General features: G+C 43.9%; 1 protein-coding gene across 3 annotated transcripts in view; it reads right to left on the reverse strand.

Moving 5' to 3' along the window:
- Positions 1 to 2,426: 2,426 nt before the first annotated feature.
- The window catches only part of LOC137535039 (zinc finger protein 572-like), a 120,328-nt gene continuing 104,826 nt past the window's right edge, over positions 2,427 to 17,928 (reverse strand). For 2 of the 3 annotated variants that reach the window (XM_068256801.1, XM_068256802.1), the window contains exons 2-6: positions 5,864 to 5,995; positions 5,658 to 5,736; positions 5,440 to 5,537; positions 4,667 to 5,327; positions 2,427 to 3,679 (exon numbers count right to left, since the gene is read on the reverse strand). In XM_068256801.1, coding sequence (XP_068112902.1) covers positions 2,640 to 3,679; positions 4,667 to 5,327; positions 5,440 to 5,537; positions 5,658 to 5,736; positions 5,864 to 5,884 — 1,899 coding nt within the window. In that variant the 5' untranslated portion in view covers positions 5,885 to 5,995 and the 3' untranslated portion in view covers positions 2,427 to 2,639. Of the gene's footprint in view, positions 3,680 to 4,666; positions 5,328 to 5,439; positions 5,538 to 5,657; positions 5,737 to 5,863; positions 5,996 to 6,122; positions 6,260 to 17,928 lie in introns of all 3 variants that reach the window. The other variant, XM_068256800.1, reaches the window with a different exon arrangement.

Below are 17,928 nucleotides of genomic sequence, written 5' to 3' on the forward strand. Positions count from 1 at the left end.
AATATTTCTAAATCAATCATTCGACCTGCAGGTCCAAATCACAATTGGTCACACCTATTCCTCACTAAGATTGCTTTGTGCTAATAAAAGACCCCCCACCACAAATCCAACATGTTTCAGCTCCCTAAAATGGAGCCGCCGTCTGGGACAGAAGGTGCTACGTGCTAGGGTGCTAGGTGCATAAGAAAATCACATTGCAATCATAATATATAGAAAATAAAAAATGAGAGCTGTGCTCTCAAGCTCAGTCAAGATGCTTGACTGAGCTTAAGAGCACAGCTCTCATGTTGGATTTGTGGTGGGGGGTCTTTTATTAGCACAAAGCAATCTTAGTGAGGAATAGAATGCACAATTCCACTGCGCTCAATCAGTCACTGTCTCCACTCGTCAAATCACCAATGAGTGCTGCTCCAATAGTTACTTAGGGATCAAAGTAAGAAGGCTGGTAAAACACAGGAACAAGAAGAAGAGAGGAGCGCTCTCTGGTGTATTAACGTTTTAATTGTACTGCTAACCGCAAGGCAATAAAATTTTATTGCCTTGCGGTTAGCAGTACAATTAAAAAGTTAATACACCAGAGAGCGCTCCTCTCTTCTTCTTGTTCTTAGTGAGGAATAGGTGTGACCAATTGTGATTTGGACCTGCAGGTCGAATTTATTATCAGAAATATTATACCTACCTCATATAGGGGAAAGTAAACACAACAATATGGTTTTTATGTAGAACAATAAAAGTTATATTTTATATGTATATATAAGCTCTCCTTTTGGGAATCCAATTTTGTTTTCTGATAAATATCAGTTTATGTGTATTAAGGCATGATTAACCACTTAAAGACAACTGGACAAATATATTTGTCCAGGGTTGTTGTGGAGAGTGCAGAACCAGTTTGTTACTAAACGTGGTATCATTTTAACCGTGACAAGTAGAATGCATTTTGGTGTGTCTAAAAGCTGTGACCCACGTCACATGAAAAACAGGTAGGGGCAAACTCAATCAAACATAAAAAGTCATTTTCAGAATTATGATCAAACTTGGGACAGTTTTAGCAACAGTACAAGATAAATATGTGGTAGCCTTTTAACCGTGGTAGGTAGTAGAATAGAGTTTAGAGCGTTTTAGGGTTGAGGCGCATGTCTACTGTATTCTTTTTTGTCACAAACTGAATCAGAATAAATTAAATTTTGCATATTTTGTACCAAAATAAAAGACTTGTAAAATGAATACAAAGTGGCAGAATATAAAAGAAAAAGCATATATATACAGTATATATACCTTAGGTACCTGGCTTTTTAAATATGTATGCCATGAGGGTATATTACTTTTATTTTTGAAAATAAGGTCTTGTAATCATCAATAGTATACAATGAGAAAACAAAAAAACAGAAAAAGACACCTTTATTTCCAAATTCAATATTGTCACCATACATTGTGCTAGGAACATAATCTAAATGTTGCAATAACCAGGATGGATGAGCAAATAAAATTAGTGGGTTTAACTTATAGTTAGCACTGTTTAGTGTAAAGCTATAATGGATGTAATTGGAGAAATGGTTTGTTTTTCTATTTTTTCCCTTATTTTCCCTTTAAAATGCATAGAAAATAAGGCGATTACTAAACAAAATTAACACACACTAAAAGCCTAATTTGTCCTAAAAAAAAACAAACACAATATTTAGATCATTTAGGTATGATAAGTAGTAATAAAGTTATTGGCAAATTAATGTGAGCAGCGCCTATATGTGAAAATTGCTCTCGGAGTGTTTAAAGTGAACCTCTGGACTAAAAATCGACTCAGCAGCACTGAAAAGGCTTGGTGTTTCTTTAACAGTTTCACAGCATCAGAACTCTGTTTCTCTTATCCAAGCCTCATTTTTAGCTGCACAGAAGAAAATTGCCCAGGCTTTTTTCCCCTGATGCTGTGCAAAGCATGATGGGATTTCTGATGTTGTTGTTCTCGTTCTGCTGTTTTGGTGCAATTTTTTTTTTTACATTTTGAATTTGACATTTGAAGCCTAGCGTGTGCAGCTGGGAGGGGTTATCGGGACACAGGACAGTTGGAACTGTGTCTCCTGCTCCTTGTCACCTCCTTTCCACCAAAAAGATGGCTGCCCCCATGACAAAGATGGCAGCCCCCATGAATCACAAACATTTGCCTGTTCTTTTAAAACACAGTGGGTACGAGATTATATTACCTATTTATTCTAATTAACATAACTAATGTAACTTGATGACAGTATGTTTGTTTAGGCTGAAGTTCCCCTTTAATCACTGAAACATTTCCCACACTCAGTACATGAATAGGGCTTCTCACCAGTGTGATCTCATGAATAACCAGGGCCCAGATGCAATTTATTTTTTCTCCTGAGTTTTTTTCATAGGTGATACTTTCAGAATTGTCAATAAAATGCCATTTAAACCTCCAGCACACAATTTAATTTAATATGATTTAATACTCAAAATCATTTTGATAGTACTTTTGCATCTACTTTTGGTACTTTTTCAGTTAAAAAGGGCTGAAAAGTTATTATAAATGGAATATGAAAAATAAACTCATAGAAGGAAACTCAGGAGGATAAGGGAGAATAAGGGCCAAGGTCAGATTTCTCAACCAATCATTTCTGACATTCAGCTCATGACTAAAGCTTCTTACCAGTGTGAGATCTCTCATGTCTGACAAGGTGTGAATTAACACCAAAACATTTCCCACACTCAGCACACGAATAGGGCTTCTCACCAGTGTGAGATCTCTTATGTGTTAATAGGTGTCCTTTCTGTCCAAAGCATTTCCCACACTCAGCACATGAATAGGGCTTCTCACCAGTGTGAGATCTCTCATGTCTGACAAGGTGTGATTTCTCTACAAAACATTTCCCACACTCAGCACATGAATAGGGCTTATCGCCAATGTGAGAGCTCTCATGTTTGAGAAGATTTGATTTCTGAACAAAACATTTCCCACACTCAGCACATGAATAAGGCTTCTCACCAGTGTGAGATCTCTCATGTATGATAAGCTGTGATTTCTGAACAAAACATTTACCACACTCAGCACATGAATACGGCTTAACACCAGTATGAGATCTCTCATGTCTGACAAGGTGTGATTTAACACCAAAACATTTCCCACACTCAGAACATGAATAAGGCTTCTCACCAGTATGAGATTGCTCATGTATAGCAAGGCATGCTTTCTCTCCAAAACATTTCCCACACTCAGCACATGAATAGGGCTTATCACCAGTGTGAGATCTCTCATGTTTGAGAAGATTTGATTTATTAGCAAAACATTTCCCACACTCAGCACATGAATAGGGCTTATCACCAGTGTGAGATCTCTCATGTTTGAGAAGATTTGATTTATTAGCAAAACATTTCCCACACTCAGCACATGAATAGGGCTTCTCACCAGTGTGAGATCTCTTATGAATGACAAGATGTGATTTCCGTACAAAACCTTTCCCACATGTGGAACAGGAATAAGATCTACCAGCAGGGGGAGAGCAGTTTTGGGTATGAGGCCCCTCATGGTTAGACAGGTGAGGGGAGTCTGGGGAAATATTTGGGGTAACCAGGATATCTGCAGGAGACTCTTGTCCAATGACATCATCATCCATTGTACAGTCTGTGGATACAGAGAGACGAGTCTCTGAGAGGTTCCTGATGCCGGGACTCCGCGCTGCAAATAGAGAAACATCATCACTTCCTGTTAGAGAATTCTGAGGTGAGGAACAATTATCAATTAGGGATGGTCAGTGAGATGCTGAGAATTCCAAGTTGATTCAGTAAATGGGCCAGATGCAGCAGCTGCAAAGCTTTGCATATAATTAGCATATAACTTTCCCATCTCAGAGTTATGGGCATGTCACGGACCATCACTACTTATCAGCCTGAAAGATGTATCTTGGAGTTCAGCCAATTAAATTCACTTCCTGATAAATGAGATTAGCTGCATACAATTTACATTATATTTGCATACTAATTGGAGTTAATTGCATCTCATTGACCATCCCTATAGCTAAAGCATTGGCCATACATGGGAAAGCAGTAAATTGTACAGATTGATGAGACAATGGAAGCAATGTGTTACTCTTGTGACAACAGACCTCTATGTAATTATAGCAAGAATACTGTGTTATGTTTGTAGAGCAACATTTATATTACCATTGTATCCGCCTGTCACCCATTTGCCCCTTGTGAATGTATTTTTTTTCTCTTGTTTCCAGTTGTTCAAATAAAGAAAATAAATGCAAAATTGCCATTATCAGCTTATTACAGGCTGGTAGAGCTAGATTAAACCACATATGGTCGATTCTATTGGTTGAAATAATCGGTGATTATAGCTACATATGACAATATAGTCACTCTCAGAGTTGGAGAGGCCAGCATTGCATCTCTACTGTGAGATGTAGTGGGATGCTTCTCACACATCCACCACCTCCCCTCTCCACACACCAGAACAGGGCACTCCAAATCCATCAGAAAGTCTGTACTGCTATTGTTATTAAGCTGTCACCAAATACAATCAGGAATGATATTTTGTTTAGATTTCAAAAATCTAAAATGATTGCATAGCATAACCCCTAATATGGCCAGTCTGTGAGCAGTGACAGTCATAACAGCAATAAGATACACATTTATTCTATATGTAATGCAGTCTACTCACCTGCTCTGCCCTCTGTAACATTGTCCTCCTCTTTACTTGTCCTCATGTCACCCTCCTCCATAGACTGATGATCACTCCTCACATACGTCTCTTCTTCCTCTTTACTTGTCCTCATCATGTCCCCCTTCTCCATAGACTGCTGACCACTCCTCACATATGTCTCTTCTTCTTCCTCTTTATTTGTCTTCATCATGTCACCCTCCTCCATAGACAGCTGATCACTCCTCACATAGGTCTCTTCTTTCCCTTTATTTGTCCTCATCATTTCATCCTTTTCTGCACACTTCTGATCACTTCTCATATATGTCTCTTCTTCTTCCTCTTTATGTGTCCCATTCATGTCACCCCCCTCCATACACAGCTGATCACTCCTCAATAAACTTTCCACATCTTCATCTTTAATTATCCTCATCATGGCATCCTCCTCCATAGACTTCTGATCACTCCTCACATATGTCTCATTTTTCTCCTCCTCTTTAATTCTCCTCATCAGGTCATCCTCCTCCATAGACTGCACATCACCCCTCACATACGTATCATCTTCTTCCTCTTTAATTGTCCTCATCATGCCCCCCTGCTCCATAGACTGCTGATCACCCCTCACATGCATCTCTTCTTCTTCCTGTTTAACCACAGCACTTCCATGTATAAGTTCTCCATCCTAAGGGCACAAAGTGAGAAATAATTTAAAATCTTAACACAGGTAACAGCAGATGCAGAAGAAAAGAATGTGTCACAATTTGGAGTCTCTGGGTAACATCAGCCCCATCTACCTGATAATGGTGGGGGATGGTGGTATCTTCTTGTGGACAATCCTGGGAATAAAGTGGACCTGTGCACCTCTCTAGTGGGTTTCTAGTACTGGATCCATCTGAAGGAAACACACACAGTGAATACATTGTATACAGTATGTGTTTAGCAAATGATGGGAAAATCTAGGTGGACCCTCCATACTTTTCCCTTTTTACAAGAAATGGAAGTCTCCCCTTACCCGGTGATGTGAGGGGCGGCTGATTCTCCACCATGGTGCCCTTGTAAAGATCCTTGTGTTCTTCTAAATACTGCCACTCCTGTATGGAAAAAGACAGTGAGAGCCTGACACCTTATAGGAGTGTAACACACACAATGATACAGTCACCACCCAGACACACCCCTTGTGTTACTGGATAATGTCCCATAATTCCCAGCAGCACTTACATCTTCTGTTAGCAGCTCCATTATCTTCTTGGTGATTTCCAGAATCTTCTCCTTGTGTCCTTCAGATGTCAGGGAGTGAGGTGGGGGCACCGTGATGGTCACATGAACACCAAACTTCACTGGAGAATAGCTCTGTATAGATAGATGAATAACAATGTCACATGATAATCACAGAATCCTCCTCACCTCATCAGTCATCTGTGTATTTTGCTAATAGAGATAAAAGTGAGATCATGTGACCTCCCAGAATCCTTCTCACCTTTTGCTGGGCAATCAGATGCATGTCTTACTAGGATGGCATTTCAGCACAGAGGCACAGAACACCAGCCTCAGGCAGGACTAATATCATTGATTGCCCAAAATCGCTATCCAATATCTTCAAACCAACGTATGTCTCTAAATGGGAGAAGAACCTTAATATGGTGCAGGACACAGAAGACGCACATGAGATATGGAAACATGTTGCTACTAGGAACAAATGATAAAGCACTAATGCACTGGTACATGACCCCTGACAGAAGGGCGAGATGGTGCCCTGGCTGCCCAACAAGAGCTTCCGTGAATGTGGCATGGAGGGCTCTTTTCTGCACATAAAAGCTGGCATGTTCTGGCATAGGCTATATAAAATAATCTACACTAGTGTTGGTGCCCCAGTCCCCAACGCCCTGACGTGGAACTTCTGGGGATAAAACCACAACAGTTGTCAAAAATCAATTTGTTTACACATATTCTACCAGCTGCATGCTGCAAGCAAGTCATTACAGCTCCTGGAATAAAGTTCAGTATCCATCAACCTAAACCTGGGATAAGTCATGCTTTATTCCTTACAGAATCAGAGCCACCCAGGATGATAAACTTAAAGGGGCACTATGGCGAAAAATTGTTAAATTTAAAATATGTGCAAACATATACAAATAAGAAGTATGTTTTTTTTCCAGAGTAAAATGAGCCATAAATTACTTTTTCTCCTATGTTACCGTCACTTACAGTAAGTAGTAGAAATCTGACAGAAGCGACAGGTTTTGGACTAGTCCATATCTTCATGGGGAATTCTCAGGGATTTATTTATTTTCAAAAGTACTTAGTGAATGGCAGTTGCTCTGTCCAACTGCCAAAAAAACTGTGTAGCGAGCAGGGAAGCGGGCCTGCATCATTGTTTAAATCCTTTTTAGGGAATATGTTTATAAACAATAAAAGCCTTGCTGAGAATCCCCTATGAAGAGATGGACTAGTCCAAAACCACTGTCAGATTTCTACCGTCTACTGTTTGTAAGTGACAGCAACATAGGAGAAAACGTACTTCTTATTTGTCTATGTTTGCACATATTTAAAATATTACAATTTTTTTACCATAGAGCCCCTTTAAAGGAAACCTAAACTAAGAAGGATTTGAATTTTTCCTTTTAAAATAATACCAGTTGCCTGACTCTCCTGCTAATTCTGTGTCTCTAATACTTTTAGCCACAGCCCCTCAACAAGCATGCGGATCAGGTGCTCTGACTGAAGTCAGACTGGATTAGCTGCATGCTTGTTTCAGGTGTGTGATTCACCCACTACCCACTACTGCAGCCAAAGAGATCAGCAGGAAGCCAGACAACTGATATTGTGTAAAAGGAAACATCCATAGACCTCTCAGTTTAGATTCCCTTTAACCACTTTACCCCCCGCAGTACGAATTTCTCCGTCCCTTTTTTCCCCCCTAAAAAACCAGGGACGGAGAAATCTGTACCTTCCGGGCTCCCGCCGCTCGTGCGCGTGCTCCCGCCGCTCGTGCATGCCGCCACCCGCTCGCCCGGAGATCAATGAACGAGAAAATCCATTCCCGTTCATTGATCTAAGCCCCCGCAATGATCCGCTGCTTCTATTAGAAACAGCGCGATCATTGTGATTTATCCAGCCTCGTACTGCTTCCTGTAAGCGCCCTTCCGGACGCTTACAGGTCGCATGTAAACAAACACACTGTGGCCATCTTGTGGCCAAATAGTAAAACTACACCCTAAAGCATTTTACATATACAAACACATTAGTTTTACACAATAAATTAACTCATTACTCCCACACTGAACTTTTTAAATATTTATGTCAAGAGGGTATAACACTGTTACTTTATAAACTACGGGCTTGTAATTAGGGATGGATGCAAAACTGAAAAAAATGCACCTTTATTTCCAAATAAAATATTGGCGCCAAACATTGTGATAGGGACATAATTTAAATGGTTTTATAACCGGGACAAATGGGCAAATACATTTCATGGGTTATGCATTATTTAAAAACTATAATGGCCAAAAACTGAAAAATAATAATTTTTTTCCCACATTTTTTCCTATTTTCCCATTAACCACTTAAGCCCACAGGGTTGACTTTTTTTGCATCTGAGCAACTTTCACCTCCCATTCATTTGCCAATAACTTTATCACTACTCATCGCAATGAATGGATCTATATCTTGTTTTTTCCGCCACCAATTAGGCTTTCTGTGGGTGATACATTTTGCTAAGGGCCACTTTACTGTAAATGCATTTTAACAGGAAGAATAAGAAAGAAATGGAAAAAAAATCATTATTTCTCAGCTTTTGGCCATTGTAGTTTAAAATTCATACATGCCTCCATAATTAAAACCCATGTACTTTATTTGCCAATTTGTCCTGCTTATCACACCATTTAAATTATGTCCCTATCACAATGTATGGTGCCGATATTTTATTTGGTAGTAAAGGTGCAATTTTTCAATTTGCGTCCATCACTATTTACAAGCCCATAATTTTTAAAAAAATATATTAATATACTCCTTTGACATGCATATTTATAAAGTTCAGACCCTTAGGTAACTATTTATGTGTTGTTGTTTTTTATTATTGTATTTTTTTTTTTTTTTATAAAAAATTGTATGTGGGTAATTTTTGGTGTGGGATGTAAACAGTTTATTTTGAATGTAAAAAAGTGTATATGTCTAATGTGAAATGTATGTGGGTGTAGTTTTACTATTTGGGCACAAGATGGCCACAGTCAAATTGTTCTGGGAGCGATCGAGCTCGCTCCCAGGAAGAAGAAAGAAGACCCGGAACTTTTTGGAACGCAGAAAAGCTGCAGCGTCAGGAGAGATGCTGTCGGCTTTTCTCCAAGGGGATGCGATCGGTGAAAGGGATCTATAATCCCTTTCACTGTTCGCTAGGCTAACGTCAGGTAGCGGGAGCGCGCGCGACCCGCGGGAGTGCGCGCAGCCTAACTGGACGAGAAATCTCATCCAGTTAGGCTTAAGTGGTTAAAACACATTTATAATAAAATAATTCTTGGCATAATGTCCCACCTAAAGAAAGCCGAATTGGTGGTGAAAAAACCAAGATATAGTTCTTTTCATTGCGATAAGTAATAATAAAGTTATAGACGAATTAATGGAAGGAGCGCTGAAAGGTGAAAATTGCTCTGGTGTTCAAGGGGTAAAACCCCTCAGTGGTGACGTGGTTAAACATTATGCATCAGTTTAGTGACTTAACTATAATAATTACCTAAGAGAGACACCATCCTCTCACCTGACTACGGTACAGCAATATCAGCAATAGGATGTTAGAATTTCTGATCCAATATCCGAGCCATAATCCAGCCAGGCCCGCAGTTCCCTTTCTTTTGTCTCTTTTCTCTCATTACGAGCATGCTGCCCCTATGATGGAGCTAATGTGCTGGTAGGGCAGTGATATGCATGATATATGAGCATGCTGCCCCTGTAATGGAGCTAATGGACTGGTAGGGCAGTGATATCCATGTTATGCGAGCATGCTGCCCATGTAATGTAGCTAATGTGCTGGTAGGGCAGCCAGTGATATCCATGTTATGTGAGCAGGCTGCCCCTATGATGGAGCTAATGTGCTGGTAGGGCAGTGATATGCATGTTATGTGAGCATGCTGCCCCCGTAATGGAGCTAATGTGCTGGTAGGGCAGTGATATGCATGTTATGTGAGCATGCTGCCCCTATGATGGAGATAATGTGCTGGTAGGGCAGTGATATCCATGTTATGTGAGCATGCTGCCCCTATGATGGAGATAATGTGCTGGTAGGGCAGTGATATGCATGTTATGTGAGCATGCTGCCCCTATGATGGAGCTAATGTGCTGGTAGGGCAGTGATATCCATGTTATGTGAGCATGCTGCCCCTATGATGGAGCTAATGTGCTGGTAGGGCAGTGATATCCATGTTATGTGAGCATGCTGCCCCTATGATGGAGCTAATGTGCCGGTAGGGCAGTGATATACATGTTATGTGAGCATGCTGCCCAGGTAATTGAGCTAATGTGCTGGTAGGGCAGTGATATGCATGTTTTGTGAACATGCTGCCCCTATGATAGAGCTAATGTGCTGGTAGGGCAGTGATATGCATGTTATGTGAGCATGCTGCCCCTGTAATTGAGCTAATGGGCTGGTAGGGCAGTGATATCCGTTATGTGAATATGCTGCCCCTATGATGGAGCCCACGACCCCACGCATCTCCCACTCCCATGCCCGCCTGCAGGATTTCTCAAGAGCTGCCCCACCCTCTGGAACGCCCTTCCACCACCCATCAGACTTGCTCCCTCTTTTAACACATTCAAGCAAGCCCGCAAAACCCACCTCTTTATGATGGCCTACCCACCTCCTACCACACAGTAACTCTCTACCGAATATTTAACAGCCCCACCTAGTGTTTCCACCCCACCCTTTAGATTGTAAGCCTCTGGCAGGGTCCTCCATTCCCTAGTGTAATCTACAGGATCATGTGCTCCTGTCCTATGACAGCCTGTACGTGTATTACTGGGCCTACCTAACCAGCCCATATCGCATGATCATGTATTTTGTACAATCTGCATGTATAACTTTGTTCTATGTTGTATAACCTTGTTATGTCTGTCATCCTTGTATCATTGTATATATTTATTGTCCAGCGCTGTGTAATATGTTGGCGCTTTATTAATACAATAAATGATAATATTAATAATATGATGGAGTTAACCTCCCTGGCGTTCTATTAAGAATGCCAGGGAGGCTGCGGGAGGGTTTTTTTTTTAATAAAAAAAAAACTGTTTCATGCAGCCAACTGAAAGTTGGCTGCATGAAAGCCCACTAGAGGGCGCTCCAGATGCGTTCTTCTGATCGCCTCCGGCGGCCAGAAGTAACACGGAAGGCCGCAATGAGCGGCCTTCCGTGTTTCGCTTACCTCGTCGCCATGGCGACGAGCGGACTGACGTCATGGACGTCAGCCGCCTCCGATCCAGCCCTTAGTGATGGCCGGAACTCTTTGTTCCGGCTACGCTGGGCTCAGGCGGCTGGGGGGACCCTCTTTCGCCGCTGCATGCGGCGGATCGCCGCGCTGCAGCGGCGATCAGGTAGCACACACGGCTGGCAAAGTGCCGGCTGCGTGTGCTGCTTTTTATTTGAGCCAAATCGGCCCAGCAGGGCCTGAGCGGCAGGCTCCAGCGGTACTGGACGAGCTGAGCTCGTCCAGACCGCTCAGCAGGTTAAAGTGCTGGTACGGCAGTAATATCTATGTTATGTGAGCATGCTGCCCCTGTAATGAAGCTAATGTGCTGGTAGGGCAGTGATATCAATGTTATGTGAGCATGCTGCCCCTATGATGGAGCTAATGTGCTGGTAGGGCAGTGATATCAATGTTATGTGACCATGCTGCCCCTGTAATGGAGCTAATGTGCTGGTAGGGCAGTGATATCCATGTTATGTGAGCATGCTGCCCCTATGATGGAGCTAATGTGCTGGTAGGGCAGTGATATCCATGTTATGTGAGCATGCTGATCCTATGATGGAGCTAATGTGCTGGTAGGGCAGTGATATCCATGTTATGTGAGCATGCTGCCCCTATGATGGAGATAATGTGCTGGTAGGGCAGTGATATGCATGTTATGCGAGCATGCTGCCCCTATGATGGAGCTAATGTGCAGGTAGGGCAGTGATATCCATGTTCCGTGAGCATGCTGCCCCTATGATGGAGCTAATGTGCCGGTAGGGCAGTGATATGCATGTTATGTGAGCATGTTACCCCTGTAATTGAGCTAATGTGCTGGTAGGGCAGTGATATGCATGTTATGTGAGCATGCTGCCCAGGTAATTGAGCTAATGTGCTGGTAGGGCAGTGATATGCATGTTTTGTGAGCATGCTGCCCCTATGATGGAGCTAATGTGCTGGTAGGGCAGTGATATGCATGTTATGTGAGCATGCTGCCCCTGTAATTGAGCTAATGGGCTGGTAGGGCAGTGATATCCGTTATGTGAATATGCTGCCCCTATGATGGAGCTAATGTGCTGCTAGGGCAGTGATATCCATGTTATGTGAGCATGCTGCCCCTGTAATTGAGCTAATAGATGGTAGGGCAGTGATATCCGTTATGTGAATATGCTGCCCCTATGCATCCACATCTCCCCTTTGTGAATCCCTGCACTGGCTCCCTATCCATTTCAGGATAACTTTCAAGATTCTATGCCTAGCGTATAAATCTGTGCACAAAACCTGCCCTACCTACATCTCGGAGCTTGTTCACAGGTATACACCAGGTCGCCCCCTCCGATCCTCCAACGACCTTCGCCTCACCACCCCACGCATCTCCCACTCCCATGCCCGCCTGCAGGATTTCTCAAGAGCTGCCCCACCCTCTGGAACGCCCTTCCACCACCCATCAGACTTGCTCCCTCTTTTAACACATTCAAGCAAGCCCGCAAAACCCACCTCTTTATGATGGCCTACCCACCTCCTACCACACAGTAACTCTCTACCGAATATTTAACAGCCCCACCTAGTGTTTCCACCCCACCCTTTAGATTGTAAGCCTCTGGCAGGGTCCTCCATTCCCTAGTGTAATCTACAGGATCATGTGCTCCTGTCCTATGACAGCCTGTACGTGTATTACTGGGCCTACCTAACCAGCCCATATCGCATGATCATGTATTTTGTACAATCTGCATGTATAACTTTGTTCTATGTTGTATAACCTTGTTATGTCTGTCATCCTTGTATCATTGTATATATTTATTGTCCAACGCTGCGTAATATGTTGGCGCTTTATAAATAAAATAAATGATAATATTAATAATATGATGGAGGTAAAGTGCTGATATGGCAGTAATATCTATGTTATGTGAGCATGCTGCCCCTGTAATGGAGCTAATGTGCTGGTAGGGCAGTGATATCAATGTTATGTGAGCATGCTGCCCCTATGATGGAGCTAATGTGCGGGTAGGGCAGTAATATCTATGTTATGTGAGCATGCTGCCCCTGTAATGGAGCTAATGTGCTGGTAGGGCAGTGATATCAATGTTATGTGAGCATGCTGCCCCTATGATGGAGCTAATGTGCGGGTAGGGCAGTGATATCAATGTTATGTGACCATGCTGCCCCTGTAATGGAGCTAATGTGCTGGTAGGGCAGTGATATCCATGTTATGTGAGCATGCTGCCCCTGTGATGGAGCCAATGTGCTGATAAGGCAGTGATATCCATGTTATGTGAGCATTCTGCCCCTATGATGGAGATAATGGGCTGGTAGGGCAGTGATATCCATGTTATGTGAGCAAGCGGACCTTATGCTGGAGGTAATGTGCTGGTAGGGCAGTGATATCCATGTTAGGTGAGTGTGCTGCCCCTATGATGGAGCTAATGGGCTGGTAGGGCAGTGATATCCATGTTATGTATGCATGCTGCCCCTATGATGGAGCTAATGTGCTGGTAGGGCAGTGATATCCATGTTATGTGAGCATGCTGCCCCTGTAATGGAGCTAATGTTCCGGTAAGGCAGTGATATTTATGATAGGTGAGTGTGCTGCCCCTATGATGGAGCTAATGTGCTGGTAGGGCAGTGATATCCATGTTAGTTGAGTGTGCTACCCCTATGATGGTGCTAATGTGCTGGTAGGGCAGTGATATCCATGTTATGTGAGCATGCTGCTATGATGGAGCTAATGTGCTGGTAGGGCAGTGATATCCATGTTAGGTGAGTGTGCTGCCCCATGATGGAGCTAATGGGCTGGTAGGGCCGTGATATCCATGTTATGTGAGCATGCTGCCCCTGTAATGGAGCTAATGGGCTTGTAGGGCAGTGATATCCAGTGGTGCTCAGCAGAGCTCGAATATTCGAGTAGCTCGAATATTCGAGCTCTTTTCCAGCTATTCGAGCTCGGTATTCGAGCTCCGAATAGCTGTAGCTATTCGAATGGGCTATTCGCGTACACTCGAATAGCCCATTCACTATTCGAGCTATTCGAGCAAACGGCGCTATTCGAGCTCGGTACCGAGCTCGAATAGAGTCATAGCCCAGAGCTAATGGGCTTGTAGGGCAGTGATATCCAGTGGTGCTCAGCAGAGCTCGAATATTCGAGTAGCTCGAATATTCGAGCTCTTTTCCAGCTATTCGAGCTCGGTATTCGAGCTCCGAATAGCTGTAGCTATTCGAATGGGCTATTCGCGTACACTCGAATAGCCCATTCACTATTCGAGCTATTCGAGCAAACGGCGCTATTCGAGCTCGGTACCGAGCTCGAATAGAGTCATAGCCCAGATTGATGTCCTTAGAGCCAATCAGAGGGCTCCCAGGCCCTCTGACGGCAGCCAATCACAGAGGGGGGCCCTGGCCAGCCCCTACCCTATAAATAGCGGCCGCCATGTTACGTTTCTCCGTCCTTGCCTGAGACTTGCATAGAGAGAGAGTTGCTCCTTTGTGCTTTGGCTTAGCAAGAGCTTTATTGTGGTCATTTACCTAGCGTTTTTGCTCACATACACCTCCTATACACACCTATATTGTTGTTAGTTAGTTAGACATTGTATTTTAGTTAGTAGCTTTTGTGTTACATAGAGACAGGCCAGCTGCTGCAGGCTTACAGCTTTAGGCCTCAGGGCCTTGCCTGTGTGGGCAGCTGTCCTCCTGTCCTCTGTTTATTTCTCTCTATTCTATACGAGTATTTCTGCTGTCCTTTACTACTGATTGTATTAGTATTGTAGTTATATATATACTGTAACTGTACTAGGACACTCACTGTCACTGTTCATAGGCTACTAGCTCCTGCGTGTGTGCACTCACTGTCTGTGTACACACTACACACACTCTATTTCCTTCTGATAACTGATTGATTATTGTAATTGAATATTGTAATTAGTTAGTTGTACTCACTGTTACTACTTACTGTACTAGGAGTCTAGGACACTCAGTCACTGTTCATAGGCTACTAGCTCCTGCGTGTGTGCACTCACTGTCTGTGTACACACTACACACACTCTATTTCCTTCTGATAACTGATTGATTATTGTAATTAGTTAGTTGTACTTACTGTTACTACTTACTGTACTAGGAGTCTAGGACACTCAGTCACTGTTCATAGGCTACTAGCTCCTGCGTGTGTGCACTCACTGTCTGTGTACACACACTACACACACTCTATTTCCTTCTGATAACTGATTGCTTATTGTAATTAGTTAGTTGTACTTACTGTTACTACTTACTCTTACTGTACTAGGAGTCTAGGACACTCAGTCACTGTTCATAGGCTACTAGCTCCTGCGTGTGTGCACTCACTGTCTGTGTACACACACTACACACACTCTATTTCCTTCTGATAACTGATTGCTTATTGTAATTAGTTAGTTGTACTTACTGTTACTACTTACTCTTACTGTACTAGGAGTCTAGGACACTCAGTCACTGTTCATAGGCTACTAGCTCCTGCGTGTGTGCACTCACTGTCTGTGTACACACACTACACACACTCTATTTCCTTCTGATAACTGATTGCTTATTGTAATTAGTTAGTTGTACTTACTGTTACTACTTACTCTTACTGTACTAGGAGTCTAGGACACTCAGTCACTGTTCATAGGCTACTAGCTCCTGCGTGTGTGCACTCACTGTCTGTGTACACACACTACACACACTCTATTTCCTTCTGATAACTGATTGCTTATTGTAATTAGTTAGTTGTACTTACTATTACTACTTACTCTTACTGTACTAGGAGTCTAGGACACTCAGTAACTGTTCATAGGCTACTAGCTCCTGCGTGTGTGCACTCACTGTCTGTGTACACACACTACACACACTCTATTTCCTTCTGATAACTGATTGCTTATTGTAATTAGTTAGTTGTACTTACTGTTACTACTTACTCTTACTGTACTAGGAGTCTAGGACACTCAGTCACTGTTCATAGGCTACTAGCTCCTGCGTGTGTGCACTCACTGTCTGTGTACACACACTACACACACTCTATTTCCTTCTGATAACTGATTGCTTATTGTAATTAGTTAGTTGTACTTACTGTTACTACTTACTCTTACTGTACTAGGAGTGTAGGACACTCAGTCACTGTTCATAGGCTACTAGCTCCTGCGTGTGTGCACTCACTGTCTGTGTACACACACTACACACACTCTATTTCCTTCTGATAACTGATTGCTTATTGTAATTAGTTAGTTGTACTTACTGACTGTTACTACTTACTTACTTACTGTACTAGGGACACTCACTCAGTCACTGTTCATAGGCTAGCTCCTGCGCGTGTTTGCGCGTGCGTGCACTCACTGTCTGTAGTGTACACACACTAAATTTACTTGTGATTACTACTGATTATTGTAACTGCTAGTTGTACTTCCTGACTGTTACTACTTACTTACTGTACTAGGGACACTCACTCAGTCACCTCACCCACCAACCCACTCCATTAACCTCCTGAGCGATAATCCCGAGCTGAGCTCGGGGTATGTCGCGCAGGAGGATTTCTCAGGCCCCGCTGGGCCGATTTGCATAATTTTTTTTTTTGTTACACGCAGCTAGCACTTTGCTAGCTGCGTGTAACTTCCGATCGCCGCCGCTCGCCGCCGATCCGCCGCTACCCGCCGTTCCGCGCAGCCCCCCCCTCCCCAACCCCTTGCGCAGCCTGGCCAATCAGTGCCAGGCAGCGCTGAGGGGTGGATCGGAACTCCCTATGACGTCACGACGTCCATGACGTCGGTGACGTCATCCCGCCCCGTCGCCATGGCGACCAGGGAAGCCCAGCAGGAAATCCCGTTCTGAACGGGATTTCCTGCTTACTCTGATCGCCGAAGGCGATCGGAGTGGGTGGGGGGATGCCGCTGCGCTGCGGCTATCATGTAGCGAGCCCTGGGCTCGCTACATGATTTAAAAAATAAAAAAAATTAAAAAATAGTGCTGCGCCACCTCTTGGGCGATATAATTGTATCGCCCAGAGGGTTAAAGTACCTCACTTTTCACCCGCCCTTTTAAAAAACTTTTGTCTATACGCCCAAAACATCGAAGATGTCTGGAAGTGGCAGCCAGCGCGGTTTGGGCAAGGGGAAGGGCAGCAAGGGAATCAGGAGGAGAGGGAGCAGCATTGTGGCAAGCCGCGGGCGCGCCACCATGCACAGTTCCGCAGCAGCAGCAGCAGCGTCAGTGGCTAACATTCCTCCCATAGCCACTGGCCGTGGACGCCTTGGGCGCCGCCCAGCAGGAGCATCTGCAACTCACGCTGCAGATACACAGCAGCAGCAGCGTGTAGCACCTGCTCCGATTTTCCTCCAGCCGGGTCGGAAACGTCCCATTGAGGAAAAGCATGCAGACACTGTGGTGCAACTGATGACGGAGGATGAGCAGCCCGCCATCAGCTCTGCATCCGAGGCCTCCACCCTCACCACCACCCCTGTTCGCAGCAGCCGCCCAGCAGGGCCTGGGGAGGAGGCCAGTTCACCGTCAGTTGGCGACCTGTCATTCAGCAGTCTTTTGACCCCAGGCATCATGAGTCAATTGTCTGCTGTTGTTGGCGATTTTGAGGAGGAGATGCTGATGGGCACTTTGGGGGATGAGGGATTGGACAGCAAGACTGTGGCGACAGTCAAGCAGCCCATCCATGCATCAGGAGAGGAGTTTGGGGGGTCCTCATCCCAGCAGGACATGTTTCAGGAGGGGGAGGATGATGATGACCCGGTGACAGACAGAGACTGGGTGCCACCACCTCCAGGGGATGTCGTCCTCAGCAGCTCTGAGGAGGAGGAGGAGGATGCTCTTGTGGGCCTTGCAAGGAGGCGCATCATTGCAAGCATT

The sequence above is a fragment of the Hyperolius riggenbachi genome, chromosome 10 (assembly GCF_040937935.1).
Source record: "Hyperolius riggenbachi isolate aHypRig1 chromosome 10, aHypRig1.pri, whole genome shotgun sequence".
Taxonomy (NCBI): domain Eukaryota; kingdom Metazoa; phylum Chordata; class Amphibia; order Anura; family Hyperoliidae; genus Hyperolius; species Hyperolius riggenbachi.